This window comes from Perognathus longimembris, chromosome 25 (assembly GCF_023159225.1).
Source record: "Perognathus longimembris pacificus isolate PPM17 chromosome 25, ASM2315922v1, whole genome shotgun sequence".
NCBI classification, from domain to species: Eukaryota; Metazoa; Chordata; class Mammalia; order Rodentia; family Heteromyidae; genus Perognathus; species Perognathus longimembris.
Genome location: NC_063185.1, coordinates 10819117 through 10845344, shown reverse-complemented (window position 1 = coordinate 10845344; position 26228 = coordinate 10819117). Strand labels below are relative to the sequence as shown.

At 39.7% G+C, this 26228-nt stretch overlaps 1 protein-coding gene across 1 annotated transcript in view; it reads left to right on the top strand.

The window, feature by feature from the left end:
* Nucleotides 1-3687: 3687 nt before the first annotated feature.
* Nucleotides 3688-26228, top strand: part of LOC125341794 (zinc finger protein 782-like) — a 69812-nt gene continuing 47271 nt past the window's right edge. The window contains exons 1-3 of the mRNA XM_048333880.1: nt 3688-3813; nt 9454-9580; nt 10261-10344. Coding sequence (XP_048189837.1) covers nt 3757-3813; nt 9454-9580; nt 10261-10344 — 268 coding nt within the window. The 5' untranslated portion in view covers nt 3688-3756. The remainder of the gene's footprint in view (nt 3814-9453; nt 9581-10260; nt 10345-26228) is intronic.

Genomic DNA, 26228 nt, shown 5'->3' with positions numbered 1-26228 from the left:
TCTCGATCTGCTCAAAGGAATATTATTTCACTTAGGAAATTCTTTTTGGGAATGGAAGTAAACAGAAGCATTGTAATATGGAGGTCAGATCTGGCCAGCGCCATCATTGGCTGTTGAGGGGTGTCAGATTGACTCCATCTCAGATTAAAGAGCAGAAGCTGACTCCATCTTCACTAAGATCTCCCCCACCCTATCCAGGGAAGTTCCCCTTTGCTGTGATGTGATTGTGTAAACTGCTTGACCACCTGAGTTGTGGAACGTTTAAAGTTAAACCTGTGCCCTCCCATGAGTAGGCGTATCTGCCTGCATCATGAGAGCCCCGCCAAATTCATGCGCCAGTTCTAACTAAAATGATAGGTTGGTTCAAACAGTTGCTATAAGACAGATTGTAACTCCATTGGCCACCTGTGTGTGGCAGGCTTGACCATGTGGTATTTGCCTTTATAACCCAGCCCCTAGCCCGCGTGTGCTCCCAGCTGCCTGGGAATGGGCATGTGGTCAAGCCTGTTGTTTCGCTTGAGCTTGGGCAGTAAGGCAGGAATCAAGCCTTCATATTCCATCTTTAGATACATAAAAGGATCAGGGCCAAGAGAGGAGAGGCAAGTCCACATCCTTCAGATCCTGTATTTTTCCTCTGCTATTTATCTGTTCTTGACAAATTACAATTTCTCCACCATAGGGCTGGGAATGTGGCTTAGCAGTAGAGTGCTTGCCTAGCATGCATGAAGCCCTGGGTTCCATTCCTCAGCCTCACATATATAGAAAAAGCTGGAAGTGGTGCTGTGACTCAAGTGTTAGAGTGCTAGCCTTGAGCAAAAAACCAGGGACAGTGCTTATGCCCCGAGTCCAAGCCCCAGGACTGACAAAAACAACAACAAACCTCTCCACTATAATACTGAGCTTAATTTACATCACTTAAAATGAGAGAGACTGCCTAAACATGTATGCCAAAACAGTTGGTAATTTGAATACAATACAATACCCCATTTTTGTGTGGGAAGCTCAAGGTCTAGGCACTGACCCTGAGTTTCTGTAGCTCCAGGCTTATGTTCTACCATTTAAGCCACATCTCCACTTCCAGCTATTTTGGGTAGTTTATTGGAGATCAGAGTTTCCACGACTTTCCTATCCCAGCTGGCTTCAATCTGCGATCTTCAGATATCAGACTGTGAGTAGCTAGGACTACAGCCATGAGCCACAAGAGCTCAGTTACAATACTCTTGATACACAGATTATATTTCTAGAAAACTTTAAACATTTAAGGAGGGAAGTTCAGTCACTAATGTAAGTATGAGAACATTCTTGTGATGTAGAGAACCCAGTAGTAATGTTCACCCATTGCTTTCAAAAGATTTATATGTCTTTCCTAGCAAAAACAAGCTCACTGAAGTCTACAGAATAGATTTTCATTTTTGTACATGTCACTGTAAAAGGTTATATTTTATATTAAGTTTCCATTCTACATAATTGTGTAAAAAAAAAAAGCCCAGAACTGGATAATAGCATTTCATATGCAATAAACAAGTACAAGAAAAAGCACATACTTAAAAGCCATCTAATTTGTTTAAAGTTTCATGGATCTACATTTTGGGGTGGCCTCAGCTTAGCATTTTGTGTTGGTATTGTTTTTGTTTTTGCCACACTTGGGGCTTGATGAACACAGGACCTGAGCACTGTCCCTGAGCTTATTTTTGCTCAAGGCTAGCACACTACCACTTGAGCCACAGTGCCACATGTGGCTTTTTTGTTATGTGGTACTAAGGAAGTGAATCCAGGGCTTCATGCATGCTAGGCAAGCACTTGACCACTACTAAGCCACGTTCCCAGCCTTTAATATTGATTAGGTAACATAAGACTTTGATCTTCTGGTTCTTTGCCTGAGGATGGTTGGTTGGGATTGTGTATCTCCTGTAACCAGTACTTTATGTTATGTCTTTACTAGGCCCTTTATCTCCAGCACACTGGCTCACTTCTTATGAGAGTGAGCATTCGGGAGGTCTCAAAACTGTTATATCATCTTTACTCATGTCCTTTTGGCCAAAGCAGGTTAAATGGCTAATTGCAAGTCATTGCACAAGGGTGCTCTTGAGTATTTGGATACAGGGAAATGTGCCATTTGACAACCATTAAAACATTATAGCACAAGAAATATGCACTATATATGCTTTTCCTGTATAACTTTGGGTGAAAAATACAGAGTTATACATACTCTCCATGGCGTTTAAATATAGAAATGAATGAGGTAGAGCACGAATGCTCAATGGAGTCCTAGGATAACTTTCCATTAATAGAAAAATAGTTCATGTATCCCTAAATGTGTTTCAGTAACACCTAGTTTTAGAAAGATGTGGGTTTTTTGTTTCAATTATTTTTGTGTGAACATTTTTATGAATTCTGTATGTATAGAAGTGAATTGCTTTTATAATATCTATATGCCAACTGATTAACTGGATTCGTCTTTAGTAGAGAGTTTAAACACTCTGCTTGAGACAAAGATTCTTCTCCCATAAGAAGTCTTTATGCGGGGCTGGGGATATGGCCTAGTGCCAATGTGCTTGCTTCGTATACTTGAAGCCCTGGGTTCGATTCCCCAGCACCACATATACAGAAAATGGCCAGAAGGCCAGAAGTGGTGCTGTGACTCAAGTGGTAGAGTGCTAGCCTTGAGCAAAAAGAAGCCAGGGACAGTGCTCAGGCCCTGAGTCCAAGGCCCAGGACTGGCAAAAAAAAAAAAAAAAAAAAAAAGAAGTCTTTATGCTTGGGCTGGGAATATGGCCTAGTGGTAGAGTGCTTGCCTCAGATACATGAAGCCCTGGGTTCAATTCCTCAGCACCACATATATAGAAAAGGCTGGAAGTGGTGCTGTGGCTCAAGTGGTAGAGTGTTAGCCTTGAGCAAAAAAAAAGAAGCCAGGGACAATGCTCAGGCCCTGAGTCCAACTGCCATAACTGGCAAAAAAAAAAAAAAAAAAAAAGGCTTTATGCTTTATGCTTTTCCAACCCATGTATAATGGGTTTCTTGGTTTACTTTGGTTTGGTTTGGATTGGTTTTGCCAGTCCTGGAGCTTGGACTGTCCCTGGCTTCTTTTTGCTCAAGGCTAGCACTACCACTTGAGTCACAGCACCACTTCTGTCCCTGGAGCACTGTCCCTGGCTTCTTTTTGCTCAAGGCTAGCACTCTTACCACCTGAGCCACAGTCCATTTCCAGCTTGTTCTATATATGTGGTGCTGAGGAATTGAACCCAGGAACTTCGTGCATGCTAGGCAAGCACTCTACCACTAAGCCATATTCCCAGCCTCCATGTATAATGTTTTTTGTTTGTTCGTTTTGTTGGTCGTGGAGCTTGAACTCTGGGCCTGGGCACTGTCCCTGAGCTCTTCAGCTCAAGGCTAGCACTCTACCACTTGAGCCACAATGCTACTTCCATATATATATATATTTTTTTTTTTTTGTTTTTTTGTTTGTTTCTTTTTTGGCCAGCCCTGGGCCTTGGACTCAGGGCCTGAGCACTGTCTCTGGCTTCCTTTTGCTCAAGGCTAGCACTCTGCCACTTGAGCCACAGCGCCACTTCTGGCCGTTTTCTGTATATGTGGTGCTGGGGAATCGAACCCAGGGCCTCATGTATACGAGGCAAGCTCTCTTGCCACTAGGCCATATCCCCAGCCCTATATATATATAATGTTTTGAGCAGGAAAATCTGGGGTAAAATGACACAGGTTCTTTCCTGACTACCTCATTTGCCTTCTCTCCCAGCCATGCTTCCAGAATCTTCTGTTCATTGTCAGCAGCAAGAAAGAAGGAAAAGATCTCTGGTGAGCTGCTTTTTATTTCTCACTATGTTGTACATTCCATTTTATGAGCCTAAGGGTGTTCAAGATTGAAGAAAAAAAAACATTCAGCTTCAGGACCATGTTCATAATCAGATAAAGAGGGCTTATAGATTTAGCAGATGATAAAATGTCACATTCGGTCTAAATTGATTACAGATTTGCTTCAGTTTGTTTCTAGTTTTTCTGATAAGGGAAAATAGTCACACTTGTTATGTGATTCAGTGACACCGAGCGATGACTTCTCATGGAAGGTTCGCTAGCAACTGGTCAGAGATCACATCCTCGTGAGTAACATTCAACTATCTTAATGAAGTTTTACTAGATAGAGTTGCTGAAATAGTGTGGTCACACATACCTTCGAATGTTTCTAGAGGACTGAGTCAGCTATATGTACCTAAGTTACTCTCCATGCGTACTTCTGGGACTGCTTCATGGTCTTTGTCTTATTTGAAACTTAGGCTACATATTTGATGATACGGTCTATGGTCTTTCTAAAAATCCCTCTGTTTTTGATTCTGTTGTCTTTGTCTGCTCTAACCTCATTTGATACGGTATTACAGTTTTGTTTATTTCTTCTTCCTCCATTTGAATATTTGCATTCACTGCCACTATAAGATAGAAGCTGATTTTAATTTTAAGATTCTTTTTTTTTTTTTTTGGCCAGTCCTGGACCTTGGACTCAGGGCCTGAGCACTGTCTCTGGCTTCTTCCCGCTCAAGGCTAGCACTCTGCCACCTGAGCCACAGCACCCCTTCTGGCCGTTTTTCCATATATGTGGTGCTGGGGAATCGAACCTAGGGCCTCGTGTATCCGAGGCAGGCACTCTTGCCACTAGGCTATATCCCCAGCCCTAGAAGCTGATTTTGATAATCAACAATAAAATGACTAGGGTTTTTATATTTGAAATATCACTGGTGGCAAAATCTAACAGACATTTGCTCAGTAATAGACTTTGATCTCTCAGGAACGTCACAACTAGCTAACATCATGTGTGACAATATAAATCCTTAGAAATCTACTGGGAGAAAGAATCCAGGAATATATGACACATTTGAACAGTCATCATACAAAAACTAAAAGCAAAATGCACAGATGGTAATAATTTGTAGCTTTCATCCGTGTGTGTTATTAATGCTATTTGCAGTGTATGTTTCCAGCTAAAAACTGTTTTAACTCGTTTTAAAACACTTTTTTTTGGCCAGTCCTGGGCCTTGGACTCAGGGCCTGGGCACTGTCCCTGGCTTCCTTTTGCTCAAGGCTAGCACTCGGCCACTTGAGCCACAGCGCCACTTCTGGCCGTTTTCTGTATATATGGTGCTGGGGAATTGAACCCAGGGCCTCATGTATACGAGGCAAGCTCTCTTGCCACTAGGCCATATCCCTAGCCCCTTAAAACACTTTTAATTTGCTTGTTATTCCGGGAGTAAAAAGAGATACATACGTCACTTATATCTGTGATAAAATTCACAGAATCAAAAATTTGGTTCTTCCCTATTCCTTTTGAAAACAGGTGTTGCTGCATAGTCCTGGCTGTTCTTGAACTTGTTATGTTAGCCTAGGCTGGCTTGCAGCCAAGATCAGGGATTTATAGGTGTGTGGCTCTATATAAACCATGCTTAAATGTACAGTTCACTGATACTACGTATGGGCCACCTCGTTGTCCCTCCATCCCTTCTATCCATCTACATTGTTTTTCATCTTCCTTGTAGGAAGCTTTATAATAATTCAATATGCAGCTCCTCTTCCTCTCTACCCCAGTCTCTAGAACCATCTTACTTTTTGGCTCTGTGAGTTTGTTGATCCTTGGAAGCTCAGTAAAGGAAATCATACCATGTTTATTGTATTCAAGGCTCATCGCTACTGTAAAATTATCTTCCTTTTAGGACTCTCCATACCATCTTTGTTTTACATTCCTACCAGAAATGTACCACTGTTCACGTTTGTTTTCACATCCTTCCTAGCAACTTTTAGACTTTGGAAGATTTTTTTTTATTGTTTTTGTTTAAAACAATGTCCATACTAGCATGTATAAAGTAATTATTCAGGGCTGGGAATGTGGCTTAGTGGTAGAGTACGTGTCTAGCATGCATGAAGCCCTGGGTTCGTTTTCTCAGTACCACATAAACAGAAAAACCCGGAAGTGGTGCTGTGGTTTAAGTGGTAGAGTGCTAGCCTTGAGCAAAAGAAACTCAGCAACAGTGCCCAGGCCCTGAGTTCAAGCCCCAAGACTGGCCAAAAAAATAATAATAATAATGTAGTTATGTCAGTCATTGTAATTTTGATTTGAATTTTTCTCATGACTATTGATATGAACTTCTTTTTCTTTCTTTTTTTTTTTTTTTTTGCCAGTCCTGGGGCTTGGACTCAGGGCCTGAGCACTGTCCCTGGCTTCTTTTTGCTCAAGGCTAGCACTCTGCCACTTGAGCCACAGTGCCACTTCTGGCCATTTTCTGTATATGTGGTGCTGGGGAATTGAACCCAGGCCCTCATGTTTACGAGGCAACCACTCTTGCCACTAGGCCATGTCCCCAGCCCCTCTTTTTCTATTTTAATCAACTATTTTTATATATTCTTTTTAGAAAAGGCCATTCCATCTTTTTTCCCATTTTACAATCATATGGGGGGTGTGTAGGATTTTTGTTTTGCATTTCCTAATTCATTCTAGTTACTAATCTATTTAGAGTTATATTCAAATGTTTTTTCTCATGCCATGCTTTTTCTTCCTAGTTGATTGTGCCTGTGTTGTACAAAGTTTTAATTGTATGCACTTAGTCTTGCTTGGTATTGGATCAGGCACTTTTGGTGTCCTATCCTAGGAGTAACTCAAATCTAATGTCAGGAAGCTTTCCTCCCCTCCACCCCCCCCCCTTTCTTCCATTCCCTTTCACTCTTTTCCCTCCTCTCTGGTTCCCTCTTCTTCATTTCCCTGCCCCTTTGCTCCCCTTTCTCTCCCCCCTCCATTCACTGTCTTTTCACTCTCTGTCTGAGATGAGGACTTACTACTGTGTTGCCACCATTGGTGTGTGTCTAACTTAGAAACTCAGCCTCCACCATGCCTTTCTTGTGTCAGTGCTGTTGCTTGAACTCACAGCCTCGCATTCAGTCAGCTTCCTCATTCACTGTTGGCACTGTCACTTGAGCCATGCCTCCAACCTGTTTATTAGCTGCTTAATTTGAGTTGTCTACCCAGGTTGGCTTTTAGACTTCAGCCTCCTTCGTGGCTAGAGTGAGATAACCGTCCTGAGCCAGAAGCACTTGTTTTTTCTAACCTGAACATATTTATGTCGAATTAATATTCAACCTATAATCACGTTTCAAATATTTCATGTTTCAAATTACATGTTGTATTTTATTTCTGATAATTGTAACTGTTCTTCTAACTGTGGTAGATTTTTCTTCACTAAGCAAATAGCTTAGTCAACAAACAATGAAGGAATTGTTTTATAATTAATTTCATTTATTGTTATGGAGGTTATGTACAGAGGTTACAATTATATGAGTCTGGTAATGAGTACATTTCCTTTCATATACGCTATCTTCCCTTCCCTTCCCTTGTTCTCTCCTTGTTCCCTCCCTGCTTCTCCACCCATGAATTGTGTAGTTCACTTCCATCACTGTCCAGTGAGCTTTAGTGCTGGGCTTGTTCATCCTATTTCCCTGAGTTCTATGGCTCCTCCCTCCTCCCAAAATATATATGTGAACACACCATACATTAAAAGCATTTGTTTTTACTTCAAAAGTGAGGTAAGAAAGTAGCTACCTTTAATACTCTATAAATCACAATAACAGTACATTTCTTCTGCATCTGTTCTTATTCCCTGTGTTTATTTCACTCGTACACAGATCATAGAGATATGTTATTTATTTAACTTTAATGTATTTATAACTTAGAGCTTTATTTCTCATATTGATTTCTGCAGAGTTTGTCTTCAGATTTGTTTTTGCTCTCAGTGTGTCTGTCTTGGTAAATAGAACACCACAGTATTTTGTGAATAGCGTTTGCATTAAGATAATGACATCCATGAGTGTGTTCCTGTTAACTTTTTGCCTGGTTGTTCTATCAGTTAGTAAGAAGTGTATTATTTCTCCAGTGGTAATTAATGGTAGATTATTTTTGCTTGTGGTAACTTTATGTTTGTTTTTATTTCTCTATATTTAATGTATGTCTCTTTGGAGAGCTTATTGGGTTTTTGAGCCTTTTTTTCTTTTGTTCAAGTCAGACAGTACTTTATATATTTACTACATTTATATTACGACATTAATATGGTTTTATTTTGGTGACCATTTTGCTGTTCATTATGTTTGTCTCGCCTGATATTTATTGTTCTTCCATGTAACCTGCACACATCCTTCTGTACACTGTAAATGACCTCTAATACCACCTTTAGGCGTTCTTCTATAAAATTGTAAATCACCTATCGTATCTATTACAGTCCAAATCCTATGTAAATAGTTGTTATACTGCATTTTTCATAGGATAATGACAGTTTTTTCAAATACTGCACATGTAACACGGGTACCATACTTTTTCAAATATTTTGGTTCAGTGCTTCATTGAATCTGTGAAACTCACAAGTATGTGAGGCCTAATATATTCCATTGAAAAGGCCATTATATGGTAGCTATAATCTAGTCTGGTAGTTTGACAGTTTGCTTCATAAACAAGTAATCAGAGATTTTATGTACAGAACAAAGGCAGTTACCAGCATGTGACATCATATAATATAGTTACTTTTTAATGGAATAATTCCGTTTAGAACCTAAATCTATTGCCCTTTTACTTTTTTTGTTGGTAGAATTAATTCTTTGAGCTCAGGCCCTCACTTTTGTCAAGCAAGTACAATACTGATTGATTCATATGCTTAGTCCATACACTTTTTTGGGGGGGAGGGGTTAGTCCTGGGGACTCAGGGCCTGAGCACGGTTCCTGGCTTCTTTTTGCTCAAAGCTAGAATTCTACCACTTGAGCCACAGCGCCATTTCTGGCTTTTTCTGTGTATATGGTGCTGAGGAATCGAACCCAGGGTTTCATGTATGCTAGGAAAGCAATCTACTGCTTTATTCCCAGCCCCAATACTTAGTTTTAATACACTTATGTGTTTATATATTGAGACTTTATGCATTGTGGATCAGGAAGATGGTGTTAGAAGTTTTCCTTCCACAAATCATTTTAGAGAGATTAATTACATATATAATCTATGTATTCCTTTATATTTACCTTCACATTTACCATTTTAATGTCCTTGTACTATGTTGGCATCTTTTGTTATTCTCTTAAAGCAGAATAATTTCTTGTAACACTCTTAAAATGCAGATGGGCTGTTAATTGTCTTTTCCTAAAAATATTTTCAATCTACATTTTTAGAAGAGTTTCTCTGCCCAATCGATTGGGGATTGAAGGTTATTTAAACATTTAAAAATATATTTCCTTTTGTGTTTTAGTCAGCATTCATCTCTGGTATTGTCAAGCATGGCTGGCTCGGAGGGATTGTTAGCCATTCTTTATAGATAACACATCAAGCTCCACATATTTTATGTTAAACAAGAGCATACATGTAGAAGAGTACAATTGGTGTTCTCATGACTCTGAGCTAATTACTTGATGGAAATGTGCCATTACAGAAGGTGGTGTCATTTGCTGATGTGGCTGTGGACTTCAGCTGGGAGGAATGGCAGGACCTAGACATTGCTCAGAGGACCCTGTATAGAGATGTTACGTTGGAGACCTACAGCAACCTGGTGTCCTTGGGTGAGCAAAAGTCACATTAACTTGCAAGGCCAAGTAATTTGTTTTTAGTAGATATATGAATAGTTATGGTATCTGGGTGTAAGATTCAAGTCCATGGAAAGTGTTACTTCTTTCTAACAAAAATGTCAACTTAATTAGGTAACTCCTGAGGCAATTCTACTGTCATTCTTCAAGAAGCCAAATCAGCAGTTTGACCAAAGTTGTAAACTATGTTCCACTAACAGGAGACTGTCTTCCCAAACTTGAGGTGATTATTGTAGGTGGATATACAGTCTAGAAGAGAATGTATATCACTATAGGAAGTATGATCTGGAAATCACTATTTGGAAGTGGGTATTTATAATCCAAACCTGGCTCTGGGTGCAGTGTGGTTCACGCCTATAATCCTAGCTACTCAGGAATCAGAAAAGTCCCTATGAGACTCTCATCTCCAGTTAACCACTCAAAACTGGAAGTGGAGCTGGGGTTCAAATGGGTAGAATGCTAGCCTTAAACAAAAGAGCTGAGTTAAAGCCACACAACTCGTAAAATATATCCAAAGCTGGGCGAAAGTCAACCATGGAGACTGTGACAAATGAGAAACAAGATTTAGGAGCAACCTTGTGAACAGGATGTCTGAGAATCTTACAGCAGTGATGACCCAGCATGAGCAATAGTTCTCCACTATTTCTTATTAACAGGGTACTGTGTTCCTAAACCTAAATTAATTGTCAAGCTGGAACAAGAACCATGGATAGGAGAGGCCTCAGACAAGAATTTCACAGGTAAGTTAAAGCATGGTCTTGATGGAGCCAGAACCCAGCTGGTAGGTTCATCTTGGACCGTACTGAGCAATAATGTCCTGAGTTCCCTCTGAATCCTGTGTATATGGCAGAGAATTAGGTGATCCTTTGTCTCAAAGACTTGTAAATCGTGAATTCATACAGAGACATCCTGAATTCTGTGTGGTAGTAGAGTTAAAGTTAGCAGTTCTCTTTTTCTTTGTGGATATCGTTCTGGAATGAAAAAAAAATTCAAAATGTAGAAAATGAAAGATCTCGTTGTCTTTGAAACCAGACATGAGGAAATAGATGGAGGTATGAGGAAGTAACAAGTATGCCAGGGCTGCTATCCTCTCCTAAGGAAAATAGCTCATCGCTGGTGGGCTGAGACTAGGATTCAGAATCAAAGCCTTTCGTATAGAAAAGGTGATAAACTCGGTGGTGAGCTGGAGTATCTTTGGTCTTCCATGGTTCTGAGGGGCAGGAGTGTCAGAAAAGGAATTTTTATGAGACTTTGTCTAAGATGGAGAGAAACAAATTTCAGAGTTCCCACAGATACCTAAAGTAATTCTTAGAAGTTGGAACTGAAGAGATCTAAGTATAAATCCTTACTGTCAGGATCCATTCCTGCTTAGATGAAAGGTAAAGGGATTTACCAAACTCCCTTGTGGTCTACAGATCTAGAAAATAATGCTGTTCCTTACCTAATGGTTGAGAAACAAAGCAGCAAAATATATAAATTATTCAAAAAAAAGAAGTGAAAGTAGTTATGATCAAACTAAACCATATTTGAAAAATAACCTCAAGAATACTAAAGGCAGATGATTAGTACTCAGCTTGAATTTCTAGCAGTATATGGTTGAGTAAATTGAGTTAATATTTCCTTTGATATAAAAAGAGGAAAAATGAAACGCAGAAAAACTTTATTTTCCATTGTAAAATGTCAGTTATTTTCTTAATATATTAGCATTAGAAAAGTATTTATTTCTCATAAATCAGTTTCTACTTTGATATTTTTACATCTCTAATGGTTAGGATGGGAGAAAACGTTTTTACCTTTGCATTAATGAATCTTTAGATCTCATTTATTTTTTTTTTCCTGACTCTTTAGATGTCCAAGAAATGGAGGATGTGATTAAGACCTGCCAGGAAAGTCCAGATGCATGTCTGTATGAAGTAGCAGTCACAAATAGTAACACAGTGGAGGAAAGAATGAAATTATTGACAACTTTTAATTTGAGCTCAAAACATAAACCAGAACTAATTAGAAATAATGGGAATTCCTTAGGGATGAGGACTGAGGAGCTTGTTGAGTATGGGAACATGCTTCTCTCTAGTAAGCCTGATGAAATCCATGCTGCATGTAGGCCTGGTGTGTCTCCTGTAGTTGTAAAATCCCTCAAATATTCGGGGCATTTTAGTCAAAATTACAAGCATCCAAATGAGCTGCAGTATTTTGAATATGGTGGAGAAGGGGAGGTATTAAATTCTAAGAATGTATTTTGTAGACAAAAGCAGGTTTGTTTGGGAGAACCCTCCTATAACCCTAATGAATATAGAGAAGACTGTGCTAAGTCAGCTCTCCTTGACAGAGAAATACTTCTGGGAGAAAGCAAAACACCTGAAAGTACTATATGTGGAAATACATTCCACTTAAGACCTATAGTCACTACACATCAGAAAATGTACACAGGAGAGAATTCTTATACAGGTAATGAATGTGAGAAATCCTTCAGTAAGGAAATACACCTTAAAAAACCTAAGAGAAAATATCTGGAGAAGTCTGATAAATATATACAATGTGCAAAATCTCTCTCTCAGAAGTCAGACCTGACTTTCCAACTTGAAACACCCACAGAAGAGAAACCCTATCAATATGAGGAGTGTAGAAAATTTTCCACTGTGATGCCAGCTCTCGGCAGGCATCAGAGAACTCACACGGGAGAGAAATGTTATGAGTGCAATCAATGTGGGAAGTCTTTCAGACTGAGGTCATTTGTCGCTTTACATCAGAAAATGCACGCAGGAGAAAAGTCTTACAAATGTGACAAATGTGGAAAGTCTTTCAGACAGAATTCATACCTCACTTTGCATCAAAGAACACACACAGGAGAGAAACCTTATGAATGTAAAAAATCTAGAGACTCTTTATACTGCAAGGCACAACTTGCCATACATCAGAGAACACACGCAGGAGAGAAACCTTATAACAGGCTTGGAAAGTCTTTCACCAAGAAGGCAGATCGTCAGAGAAGACACACAGGAGAGAAACGTTATGAATGTAACCTATGTGAAAAGTCTTTCAGACATAAGTCATGCCTCGCTGTGCATCAGATAAGACACACGGGAGAGAAACCTTACGAATGTGACAAATGTGGAAAGTCTTTCAAATATAAGTCATCCCTCTCTCTGCATCACAGGACACACACTGGAGAGAAACCTTATGAATGTAACCGGTGCGGAAAGTCTTTCACCAAGAAGACAAATCTCACTGTGCATCAGAGAACACACACAGGAGAGAAACCTTATGAGTGTAACAAATGTGGAGTGTCTTTCACCCAGAAGTCACACCTTACTTTCCATCAGAGAGTGCACACAGGAGAGAAACCTTATAAGTGTAACAAATGTGGAAAGTCTTTCACCCGGAAAGAATTCCTTCAGGTTCATCAGAGAACACACACAGGAGAGAAACCCTATGAATGTAAGAAATGTGCAAAGACCTTCACCCGGATGTCAACCCTCAAATCACATAAGAGAATTCACACTGGTGAAAAACCTTTTGAGTGTGAGAAATGTGGGAAGTCTTTCAGAAAGAAGGCATACCTCACTTCGCATCAGAGAACACACACAGGAGAGAAACCTTATGAATGTAACAAATGTGGAAAGTTTTTCAGACAGAAGTCCGAACTTCCTTTGCATCAGAGAATACACACAGGAGAAAAACCGTATAAATGCAACAAATGTGGGAAGTTTTTCAGATATAAGTTATCGCTCACTTTGCATCAGAGAACACACACAGGAGAGAAACCTTACGAATGCAACAAATGTGGAAAGGCCTTCACGCAGAGATCATACCTCGGCAGGCATAACAGGATTCACACAGGTGAGAAACCTTATGAATGTGACAAATGTGGGAAGTTCTTCACCCAGAGTTCACAACTCAGCTCACATAAGAGAATTCACGCACATGAGAAATTTTAGGAACATAAATGTGGAAAGTCACCTGGAAGAACCCACACAGAGTGGAAGCATTATGAATGTAGCAAACATGCAGTCTTACCCAGAAATCACAGCTTATACTTCATCCTTGAACACCCATAGGAGAGGAAATTTCATTTATGAAACAAATGTGGAAAGTTTTGCAAGAAATCATACTTGGGTTTGCATCAGAAAGCGTATACCCAACAGACACCATGTGAATGTAACAAATGTGGTAAGTCCTTCACCAAGAAAGCATGGCTGAGTGTTTATAGCCCACACACAGGAGAGAAATCTTATGAATATAGCAAACATGGAAGATCTTTCACCTGGAAGGCATACCTCAGTATTCAAAGAACTGACACACATGGAAAAGAAAACTAAAATAACCTATGTGCAATGACTTTTAATTAGAAGTTCATTCTCAGTGCACTTGAGAACATACACAAGAGAAACTCTGAGTGTAATGTAGAAAAACATACAGCCTGAAGTTACGTTTCTACCGGCATCAGAGACCTGGACATAGAATCTCTAAATGTGTATATCGGAGGAAGTCTTTCAAGCAGAAGTCAACTTCAGCAAGCATTAGAGGACTCACCCAGGAAAAAAAACTAGGAAAGTCTTTGTCAGAAACCTCTAAATTATAGAGAAATCCTTCATGACAGAGGTAAACTAGGTATAATAGGAAATCATTCTTTACTCTTGGACACTCACTGACCCAACGTTTCTCTTCTTGAGTGGGAATGATGTACCTGAGTATTATCCAAAGGATTTGGACATAAGTGGTGGGCATTAATTACTTCTGTGCTTGACAAGTAATGAAGAGAGTTAAGTTGGTGACTTGTGTCTTTTATACTAAGGAATGGTTTCTCAAAGAAATTTGATAAACTAATCAACAATAAGAGCTCCAGCCAAGCATGGGTGACTCAAGCCTGTCTTCCTAGCTGCTCAGGAGGCTGAGGTCTGAGGGTCACAGTTCAAAGCCAACCAGGGCAGGAAAATCTGTGAAACTTTTCTCTCCCATTAACCACCAGAAAACTGGAAGTGGTGCTGTAGCTCTGGTAGTAGAGCACTAGCCTGGAGCCGAAGAGCTCAGGGACAGTGCCCAGGCCAAGAATTCTGGCCCTTTTTAAGACTGGAGTCTTATCATCTCCAAGGTGGTTTGGGAAGTGGTAAATTAGAAAAAGCCATCATGATTTGAGCCAAGGAACACTGGTTTCTCCACGGCTCCCATAAAGTCTCCCACTCACTGCATGTGTGGTCAGTGCATAATAACATGGTGGAAGATACCACTACATGTTTACTATAAAGTGTGCACAGTAGTTTTGTCCCCAAGCTGGTGTATGAAACATTGAGAACACAGGACACATGTTTGGGGGCACATTTTCTTTGTGTGTTGATACAAGTCCTGCAGCTTGAACTTTGAGCCTAGGCATTATCCTTAAGCATCTTTTCTAAAGGCTAATGCTCTACCACTTGAACCACAGTTCCATGTCTGGTTTCTTTGTCAGATAAAGACAAGTCTTGAGCATTTGGTTTTGGATGAGTAACCCCAAAATGACTTTGTTGCTTCCTATATATTAATCACTGGTATCACATGTGATTCTGTTCAGTTCTGTTCAGTGTTCTGTTCAGTGCCTTAAAATAAAACACCATGTGCATGATGTGAAAAGCCTGTGTTTTCTCACTTTTCTAGGGGTTGAAAGTGTGAAGTTCTCAGAAGAATGAATATGTTTATCACCACTACTGTCCCTTTCTCCAGCTCCCTGAAGGTGGTTGTGGATTATAATGTCTGGGTTCACTACAGCCCTCAAACCTCACAAAGGCAGTAGTCATAGCTCTCATCTTTTGTAGTCAGAGGCCAAATGTGAAATGAGTGTAATTCCTATCATCTATTGTCACGATTTATTGATTTGTCCATTGAACAGTATAGTGAATACTGCAGCAGTAAGCATGGTTGTGCCAGTGGCTTTACTGTATCCTGGCTTGTAATCTTTTGGATAGACATTCAAGAGTCGTATTGCTGGATCCTAGGATAGTGGTGTGTTCAGTTTTATGAGGAATCTACAAACTGAAGTGGCCACTATGGTTTAAATATACTTCATGTGTTATAAAGATCATTCTTCCTGAATGAAACAGGGATGTATTGGGAGGCTTCAGAAGCAGCATGCTCATGAGATCTTGGATGTCATGAATGGATTGTTGCCATTTCAGTGGGAGTAGATAACTTCTTGTGAGGAGCAGCTTGGTATGAAGGCTGGTTCAGTGGTCACTTGCTCTCTATTTGGCATCATTGATGCACAACCTAATAAGAAGTCCCAACACTTTTGTAATTGGGTTTCTCAGTTGTTAACACTAGGAACTAAACTAATTTTCTGTATTAAATATTCAGTTTGGGGAATTCTGTTGCAGTAGCACAAAAAGACTGAGGCAGAAAGAAGTTTCAGTTCACTTTGTAAGTTAGTCTGGTTAACCATGAATGCTGGTTTTCTCTAGTCTTCTTAGCTATTCAGGACAAAGAGAGAGGAGGGTGGAGTCTTCAGGCCATCCTGGGGAAAGAGAGAGAGACTATCGGAAAAACTAAAAGCAAAAGGATGAGGGAATGGACCAAGCAGTAACCACTTGCCTAATAAGCCTAAGGCTCTGCCTTCAGTGCCTACTACTCTAAAAAGTAAAAAGAAATGTCCAGTTAAAACCCCTCAGTCATGAACATGACATTTATTTGCAATATGAAAGCAACACTTTAGCAAATGGAAAAAATCATCCATATATCACTGATTTATGTTTTTGAAAAATGTTTATTGTTTCAGCCATATACATACACACACACATATGGAATACAATATGGAATACATTTGACTTTAAAATTAACATTTTATTAATAACAGTTATGAAAAACAACTTTCTGCAATAATTTAACTTAATTAAAAATTCTGAGCCTAAATTTAACTTTTAAAATGTTTTCATTTTTATTGAAATAAGATTGACATTTTATATTTTAAAGAGTATATTAAATGATTGGTTTGTTCACCTAATGAACCCCACTAACACACATCTTCATATTCTATGTGTGCTGAGAATTCTTATGACTTACTTCACTAAATTCCAAGCACTGTATACTGCACTTGGAACCTTGCAGAACATTATATCTCTAGAACTTACTCTTACTGCACCACTAAAACCTAATGTCTTGGTCCAGTAACTCCCAGTTCCTGAAACCCCACATCTCTGGTAACTAACTACGCTTCTTCCTTGTCTTTGTGAGTTGACATGGTTTGGATTATAAAGTTAAGTAAGTGTCCACTCTAAGTGAGATCTCTTTGTTCTGAGTCTGTTTCTCTTCCGCATAATGCTGTCTAACTCCATAAATGCTGAAGCCAATGTTTTCCTTGTTATTAAAAAGGATTAACATTTTGGCATAATAACACTGGTATGTTTGTATGAGACTTGAATTAAAAAAAAAACTCAGGGAAATTAGAGAATGTTTCTTTAAAATTTTATTTACTATTTAGTGTTTTTTAAATTAGGTATAAATTTAGGGGAAATGTTATTAGACTAAGATATTAAATGTTATTAGATTAAGATATTAAAGTAAATTGTGATGTGTGTTCACAGCAAAAGCCATTTGCAAAGAGTTGTATCACAGGCAAAGTTAATCCTATCCTTGTTTGTCTGAAAATCTAGACTAAATAAGTAGCTATACAATTTTTCTTACATAAAATCAGACATAGTATATCAAGATGAAAGTGAAATAATTCTCTAAACTCAAATGTCCTACAAGGAATGCCGAAGACAGTTACTTCTGTAACTAAAACAAGTGAGAATAAATAGAAATTGTACAGTTGCACCATTGATTAAAAGAACAAATATCAGTATGTATGTAATACACAAAAATAGAGTGGATAGCAACTGAATTATTGACATTGCAGGAAATAAGTAAACTCAAAGTGAGAGACTACAGATTTTGTCTTACAGTGGTAGTTGTTTCCTTAAAGAGATGCCTGATGTAAAGGAGCAATTATCAGGGCAGGAGGACAAGATACAAGAGAAAGGTAAAAGGATACATACAAGATACAAGTTCTGATGAGAGAGATATTTTAGTAAACAGTAGGATAAGTTCACAGCCAAAACTGCAGGAAAAAAAAAAGTGGAATCATTGCACAGAAAGAAAAGAAGCTGCACAAGTTCTCATGAAAAGCTCTGATGAATTTCATGTCAAAAATGGAACAGAAAACTGTAAGGATAGAGCAATGCCACTGAATTCATGAGAGCTCTTGAGATTTGATGTGAGGTATATTTCTAGAAAATACGTTTTTTCTCAAATAAGGAAAACACCCTACAGAAAATGAGCCAAGGCATGGAAGGACTTCATCAAGTAAAATATGGCGACAGGAGATGGCAAGCACATTTTACAAATACAGTAATGAAAGAATTAGTGGATTGTCCATTAGAAGAGAAGGTAGTATGTCCAAACAAAAGATTTGAGTTGTTGGGGTTTTTTTAAATTTTTGGTAATAGTATATGCATACATGGTTATAAGTAATAATGCAAATAGGTCTTAGGTAAATTTTACACTCTTATCCTAGTGATGAAAGTATATCTTATGAAACTATGGTACCATATCTCAATTATACTTTGATAGTGTCAAGATACATATCTCCATTTCTACAGTTGTTCCAGTGGTTGAAGTTTTATATATATTTCTTAAATCTTTGGGATATTTCTGTTATCTTCAAATACAATTCTAATGATCAGGAATTCAGAATAGCAAATCCTATCTACTAAGTTATATACTAGAAAGTCATATACTCCTAAAAAAAACTGTGATGTCAGAACACAAGAGCAAATGACTAGAAAAATGGAAAGTGATTGCTCACGTTCAGAAAAAACAGCTAGGTGTTGAAGGGAGACACCCCCCCCCCCAAAAAAAAAGAGACAAAGTGATCAGGATTTTATGCCAGCTGAGCTGGCGTCAGATACTAAAGTCCTGAAATACACGGCATCAAGACCTTTGGGAATATTAATCCTAAGAAGGCTTCCACTGGGAAACAGATTTCAGTTAACAAAACACCTAGAAAAGCGCTGACTTGGGGAGAGATGATAGTACCAGCTACACAGTTACTATGTTCAATGAAGACAGAATGAGTGGAAGAACCTGGGTGGCGTTGGGCACCACTCGGGTGATGAACTAAGTTCTATTTAAGATTTGTCCTATGGTCCATTGTATATTATAAAATAGATCTTAATAGGAAAATATACTAAGTGAATACTACTTAATAATGTATGAACAGATGTATAAGATTAAAAAGAGAATGGCTAAACTGGATGCTGGTGGCTCATGCCAAGATACTCAGGAGGCTGAGATCTTGAGGATTTTAGTTTGAAGCTGGTCTGGGCAGAAAGTCCTCATGAGACTCATCTCCAAATAACCACTCAAAAATCTGGAAGTGGAGTTGTGGCTGAGTTAGTAGATTGCTAGTCTTGAGCACAAAGAGGCTCAGGGACAACACCCAGACCCTGAGTTCAAGCCTCCTGACTGACCCAGAAAAAGACTGTTACATTATTCATTATTTTAATATTATATGAAATTATATTATTAAATTATATTTGTACTATATCTAATATTACTCTTAATTCAGTATTAGCAAAGTTGTAATATTTTAATAGCATTATTTATACTTGGTCATTTAATTATGTTGATATATTTATGTTATATTTAACTTATTTAATCGTGTAATTTAATACAATTTTAGTATTGGCATTTTAATCTGTTAAATTCTATTTAATATATCAATTGCATATTACTAAATTACTATATTAAATCTTATTTAAATTTTGTCAAATTATTTTTGATACATTTTAATAATAGATTGCTTTCTTGACAACTAATTACAGAATATAATGTGTTGTTATAGATTAGGTGTGTATGTCTATATCTGCTGATTTTAGGATGACCTTTTAAAATTAATATTTAATTGCATTTTAATATATTCAATTGCATATTAATTTATACTTTGATTTAATTAAGATTAATTTAATAATTTCAGTATTAATATTTCAATGTAGTGTTGATATTTGATTATATTTTAGTGTATTATATGTTTATACTAAATTATATTTATATTATATTATTGATCTAACAACAACAAACAACTCTATAAACAATTAAAAACTAAAGCTATGGGGCGGGGGGAGGGTCAGGCAAGTAACACAGCTCCACATTCCGGAATTCAGGCCTCTGTCTCCTCAGATTTCACGTCAGGGTTCTGCAACAGAGAAATAGGAATGGATAAGTAGAGATGAGAGATGGCGATTCAGGTGGCTAAGGACTGTGTGGAGGATCATAGGTTCTGCATCCTTGAAGGGAACACCTTGGCCTCATGTAACTCCTGGGTTGGGGATTGGAGGCAGCAAGCCCTTTCTGCTCCTCACAATAGAATTCTTTCTGGGGAGAGAGTATCGCTCAATATCTCCCAGGAACTAACTGCTTTGGACCACAGCCGAGGAGCCAAGTGAGCAGCTGTGGCTCTGATGGTGAACTTGAAAGTGCTGGGAAGGGCACTCTGGGTCTGTAAGGTGGAGATAGTTAGCTCCACACAGCCGGGTATGCTAAGCAGCATGAGACGTGTGGTTCAGCCCTGCCACCCACACTGTAAAGGATCCATCTGGAGACCTGGTTAGCCATGAGCATACTCTTGGAACCATTTTCTTTTGTTTGATGGTAATTATCTCTTTAGCATCACCCTCATACCTGGCCCATACACTGAGAATGAAAGCAAATGTGTGTATAGGACGTGTAGACCCATCCAGGTACCTGGGCATGGAATCAGTCTACACTTGCAAAGACACACAAAGGGAACACAAGTCACTGCTGAGAAGATGGATTAAATGGCTGACTCTGAGAGACCCAGAAAATGAAGTGTCTGCAGGAGACTGACACAGCCAACTTGAGAAAAGATGATTGAAGAGAGACAGAATTAGGAAATGAATTACATTCTCTTTAGTGGTCTCTCTCCATATCCACGCTGGAGGACTCGCTGGAGGAAGTGTCATCAGAATCCAGGGCACTGAGATATATGGAGTCATCTGGGGAAAGGAAGGATAGAGTAAATGTCCACACCAGGGCCTCGACTCCTCTTTCTCCTGGTCTCATGGAGACCAGACTCGGAACTCTATTCTTCTCCATCCCTGTGCTGCTATTTCCATCTTCCAGTTGGTTTATATGGCAGTGAGGAAATTGTCCAGCATCTTCTGGTGCTTTTCCAGTGTAAGACTCTGCCACCAGAGCAGGAAGTGTGCAAGTTTTTCTTTTGCTTGAAGAAGACACTCTATGGACTTACCTTAATGTGACTCACTTCCATCCATCACTCCCCATGCATACCTATCTCTTTTCTCTTCCTAATGAATTTCCTTCTCCTGCAATCCTGAACCTTCCTAGGTTTCACTTACACAGAAGAGCGGATGAAAAATGAAGGATATAATGCCTCCTTTTGTAATTACTCGTTTCTTTATGCCCCAGGGTAACTGCCATTGACTTGGGTTCGCTTTGTTCTCATGGGGGGAATTACATTCACCACAGGTAGCATGAGTTTTCTCAGGTGTGAGATGAGGCTAGTGACTGGGGAGACATTAGATCATCACAATTCCCTACCTGTCCTTGGGGTTATACCTGGTCCCAGGAGATGGGGTTTGGCTCGAGTGGAAGTAAGAAATGGAGAACACATGTGTCACCATTCCCCTCCCAAGGGGCCCTCAAAGTGGCCAGGTGCCCCTTAGGAGTGGTCTCTATCTCATTGCACCTGGGTGCTATCCTTTCAATCAGAGAATGTGGAAGCAAAAGGGATGCTCTAAGCAGCATGCCGATGACTCACACTAGTAATCCTACCTACTCGGGAGCCTGAGATCTGAGGGTTATGGTTCAAAACCAGCCTGGGTTGAAAAGTACCCATGAGATTCTTACCTCCGATTAACCACCAGAAAATGAAGTGGAGCTGTAAGTGGTAGAGCCCTAGCCTTGAGTGAAAAAGCTCAGGGACAGCACCCAGGCCCTGGGTTCAACCCCCACAATTGACCCCTCCCCCCAAAAAATGAACAGGAAGTGATGCTCTGAGGCCCAAAAATACAGAGGACAAAAATGGACTTGTTACTCAATTTTCTGACAGAGCTGAGGAAAACTCCATGTTGCCCTGCATCACAGAGCTAAGCCTGCTCCACTAGACTCATCCCATTGTGGGCAAAACATCGCAAGCTATGTCCATCCAAATGCTGTCATGTTTGCCAGAGGCAGAGGCAGGAAGAGGAAAGCGTGCCGAGAACATGGTTGTATAGACAGAAGCATTGACACAGAATGCTGGATACCTCTAATCATCTGGCAGTTATTACTATGTCACTAATTATGAAGGGGGTACACACTTCTTGTTTTCATTCCATTCTACCTGCTTTGGTCTTCAGAGCAGATGCAAACCATATACTTCCTAGGAATCTTTACCGTTGGGTCTTCTGTTAAGGAGTTTCCCTACCTGAATAGTCTTCCTCGTCACTAGTCCAGTCATATTCCTGCATATCCCAGGCTTTGGAGACACAAACGGTTGGTAGAAATTTATTAGAGACACTAAGTCAATCACTGATTCTACATTGGACCACCTTATAGTATATGTGCCCTATGTTGTTTGGATGTGGTTTGAGCCCAAACTGGCACATTTTGGAGTCTTGTTCTTGTGAGTTAACAATGTTGGGAGTTGGAGAGACCTTTCACGGGTAAGGCCTCATGCAGTTCTTAGTGCCATGTGGGATTGCCACCCTGGGTATTTATGTCCTTTGACCAGGTGTTTATTCATTCCCCAGAGTATGGTGCACACTAATTACAAGAAAGCTTCTAAATCCATAGCACATCCTCCGAGATCATGTCATCTCTCTCTCCCTAATATGCAAGAATATGTGGCTAAAGATATCTGGAATCAGAATGGCTATGTGCACCAAGAGACCAGACACTTCTACATCTCTCACCATCCATGTCCTCCTCTTGCACGTGACTCAGTCCATCCTCACTGTCACTTCCACTTACTCCTGCGTCGTCCTGCAATGACAAGAAAGCCGTGCCTGTGAGCACAAGACTGCGCTGTCTCCTGTGCACAGGTGTGTGCATTTGGTGACATCAGAGAGCAGATGAGAAAGAGATCAAGGCAGGACAACCCAAAATTTCAAAGCAAAACGACTGCTGCAAAGAAACACAAGATATTCTTGACCTAGGCAAAGTGAGAGTATTAGGGGGCTTGAGCTCAGGACCTGAGCACTGACCCTGAGCTTCTTTCACTCAAGACAAGCACTCTGGGGCTGGGGATAAGGCCTAGTGGCAAGAGTGCTTGCCTTGTATACATGAAGCCCTGGGTTCAATTCCCCAGCACCACGTATATAGAAAACGGCCAGAAGTGGCGCTGTGGCTCAAGTGGCAGAGTGCTAGCCTTGAGCAAAAAGAAGCCAGGGACAATGCTCAGGCCCTGAGTCCAAGGCCCAGGGCTGGCCAAAAAAAAAAAAAGACTAGCACTCTCCCTCGAGCCACAGCACCACTTCCGGCCTTCTGTATATGTGGTGCTGAGAAACTGAACCCAGGGCTTCATGCCTGCTAGGCAAGCTCTCTACCCCTAAGCCACCTTCCCAGCCCATGGATAACACTTTTTGTGTTTGGAAGAAAAATACTTCTCTAATTAAAGTTCATAGTGACATGCATTGTAAATGATGGAGGCCAATTTTGAATGCTGTCTGCAATCAGATCTCAGTTGGGAAATACCTCTCCATTGCTATTCCATTGTGTGTGTGTGTGTGTGTGTGTGTGTGTGTGTGTGTGTGTGTGTATAAGGAAAATGTCATCCATAATACACCTACTCATCCATAAGATACCTATTCAACTCTCCCTATTTTACTACAGAAAAAGAAAAATCAGGAAGCAATGCTTTTATTCCCCACCAAGACACGACACTTACTGCAGATTTTGTCTGCTCATCCTCGTTTGTCCCGAGTTGAGGAAGAGAATTCTCAATGGTTTCAGAGGCTACTAGGAAGACACAGGTGGATGGTCAGTACAGTAACAGCGTTGTTTGAGATTATTCAATTATCATTAGTTGGGTCAGACTTGAGTCAAGAATAGAAGGTTAAGAAGAAGGCCAAAGAAACCTCATTGGTGAAAAATGGGTTCGAGTGTGAGAGCACTCTAGCTGGGCACTAGTGGCTCATGCCTCTAATCCTAGATATTGAGGAGGCTGAGATCTGAGGATTCTAGTTCAAAGCCAGCCAGGGCAGGAAAGTCCCTGAGATTATTTCCTCGAGTTAACCACTGCAAAACTGGAAGTAGAGCTGTGTAACTCAAAGTGGTAGATTGATAGCCTCGAGCAGAAAAAAAGAGCTCAGCAACAGTGCCCAGACCTGGGGTTCAAATCCCACAATGGACAAAACAAAAGGTATGGGGGGTGGGGGTGGAGAATGCATGGTCTGCTTCAATGAACACCTTCCCTTTCAGAAGCTGAAACCGATTTCTACTAGCTTGGTACTATCATATCTGTCTACTCATTTGGAATTCTTCGTATCGAAGGCAACAGTTATTAGGAGACCTGTTTTAAGCCTCAAGTCTTTCTCTTCCATATACCTCCTAGTCCATTCTCAAAGGGTAAACAGTAAATAAAGAAAACAAAAACAATGAACTGATGCCATTAGGAAAATTTACTAACATGTCATTTGGTTACTTATGTGGAAAATGTGTGTGTGTGTGTGTGTGTGTATACATGTACTTCAAGTAAGTAGCCTCCCAAAACTCACAAGTCTTCCTGGGATTGGGCAGGAGGTAGATAGGAATGCCATCCAACCCAGGTGTCCTAGGGACTGGAAGCTTGGGGGATATACACAGGAATTGCAATCAAGATGAATCTTGTGGGGCTGGGAATATGGCCTAGTGGCAAGAGTGCTTGCCTCATATACATGAAGCCCTGGGTTCGACTCCCCAGCACCACATATATAGGAAACAGCCAGAAGTGGCACTGTGGCTCAAGTGGCAGAGTGCTAGCCTTGAGCTGAAGAGCTCAGGGACAGTGCCTAGGCCCTGAGTTCAAGCCCCATTACTGACCAAAAAACACAAAGAATGCATTGGTAATGGATTACTTTGTAAATCTCTACATTGGTATTGCCTGTAGATGTAGATTTTATAGTGAAATGAACCCTCAAAAATATATTGACAAGCTTTCCATTTACAACCAACCACACACCAAAATGACCTAGCTGCTTTCAGGAAAAAAAAATGGAGATGGCCAGAGGTTTTGTTTTTTTCTTTACCACAGTCCTGCTCAGCACAAACTCTAATTCCTCTTTTGCACCAGGAAACTTGCATTGAGATGGATTTCAGAACCGAAGTCCAATGTTTCTCGGCACTTAGGTGTTTCAGAGTGAGTGAGTTGGGATTACTTACAGTTTCCTGATGCTGTGGAGTCCACCTGAAGTTAGAGAAGAGAAGACACAATGAGAGACAGATCGTGTCCAGTTCTGTATACACAGAACTCTCCTTCAATATAGTGACATTAGGAAACTACAAGGGAGCACTTGGCATTTCAGTGTATGCCTGGAATAAAAGTTTACCAACAAATCATACTTAGGAACACAAGAGACTGAGTCTGAATTAGGCAATAGCACAAGAGTGTTGGGAATTGCTTCGTAAACCATTAAGGTAAGTGACATAAAAAACATTGGAATCCTGAGATATGATGTAATGTGTTTAAAAGATAATCTCACTTCTCAAACATAAGGCATACACATACACACAATGATGCAAAGCATGCATTGATCAGCATAACAGAAACTAAACGAACCGAAGTTAGGAGAGAATATGCAAACATTGAAATCAATTCAGTAGTGAAACAAAGAGACATGAGAAGAAAGACTGTGTCTTACAAGACAAAGGAGTTAATGAAGGCAGTATTTTCAAAGAACTAAACAGATGATAGTAAAAGATTTGGGATACATTTCAAAAGTTGAAGACCACCCTAGAAGACTACATGCATAAACAATTGAAGTGCCAGAAAATGAAAAGAAAAATATCAACAAAGGTCAAAACCCCAAACAAATCATCAAACTTGTTATTAATTGGTCCTTCTGAAAATAAGGTGATTTGCAGCTAATTCTTCATAGAACAGTAACTGAAAATGATAAAGGACAACAAGTCATATTCTACTGAATCATAGCAAGTCATATCCTATTGTACTACAATTCTGGGCTTTGAAAAGCATCCTTTGCAGTTTTGGGATACAATTGCAAATGACATGTAAGAGAAGAAAGAGAAAAACCCTACATTGAGAAAGAAACCCCTGAGTGCTAAAACGGACAGAGAACACTGAAGACCACATGAGGAGAGATGGGGATAATAAATTAGGTTCCAGCCAAACTATCTTACCATCCAAGACATCGGAGACAGAGGTCATTTTTATTGTTTGATCCCTTCCACTGGGATAAACAGATTTCTGTCAACAAAATACCTAGAGAAGCACAGACCTAAAAACAATTGGCAAGTACTAAGTAGGTAGTAACTGTATTCAATATGTCAACATGAGCAATGTGGGGGAAAAATGGGTTATGAAGGAGGTCGCTAGGATGATTGCTTTATAATCCAAAAAAAGTGCTACCTCTTTTTAAGTGGTTTGTCCTACAAAACT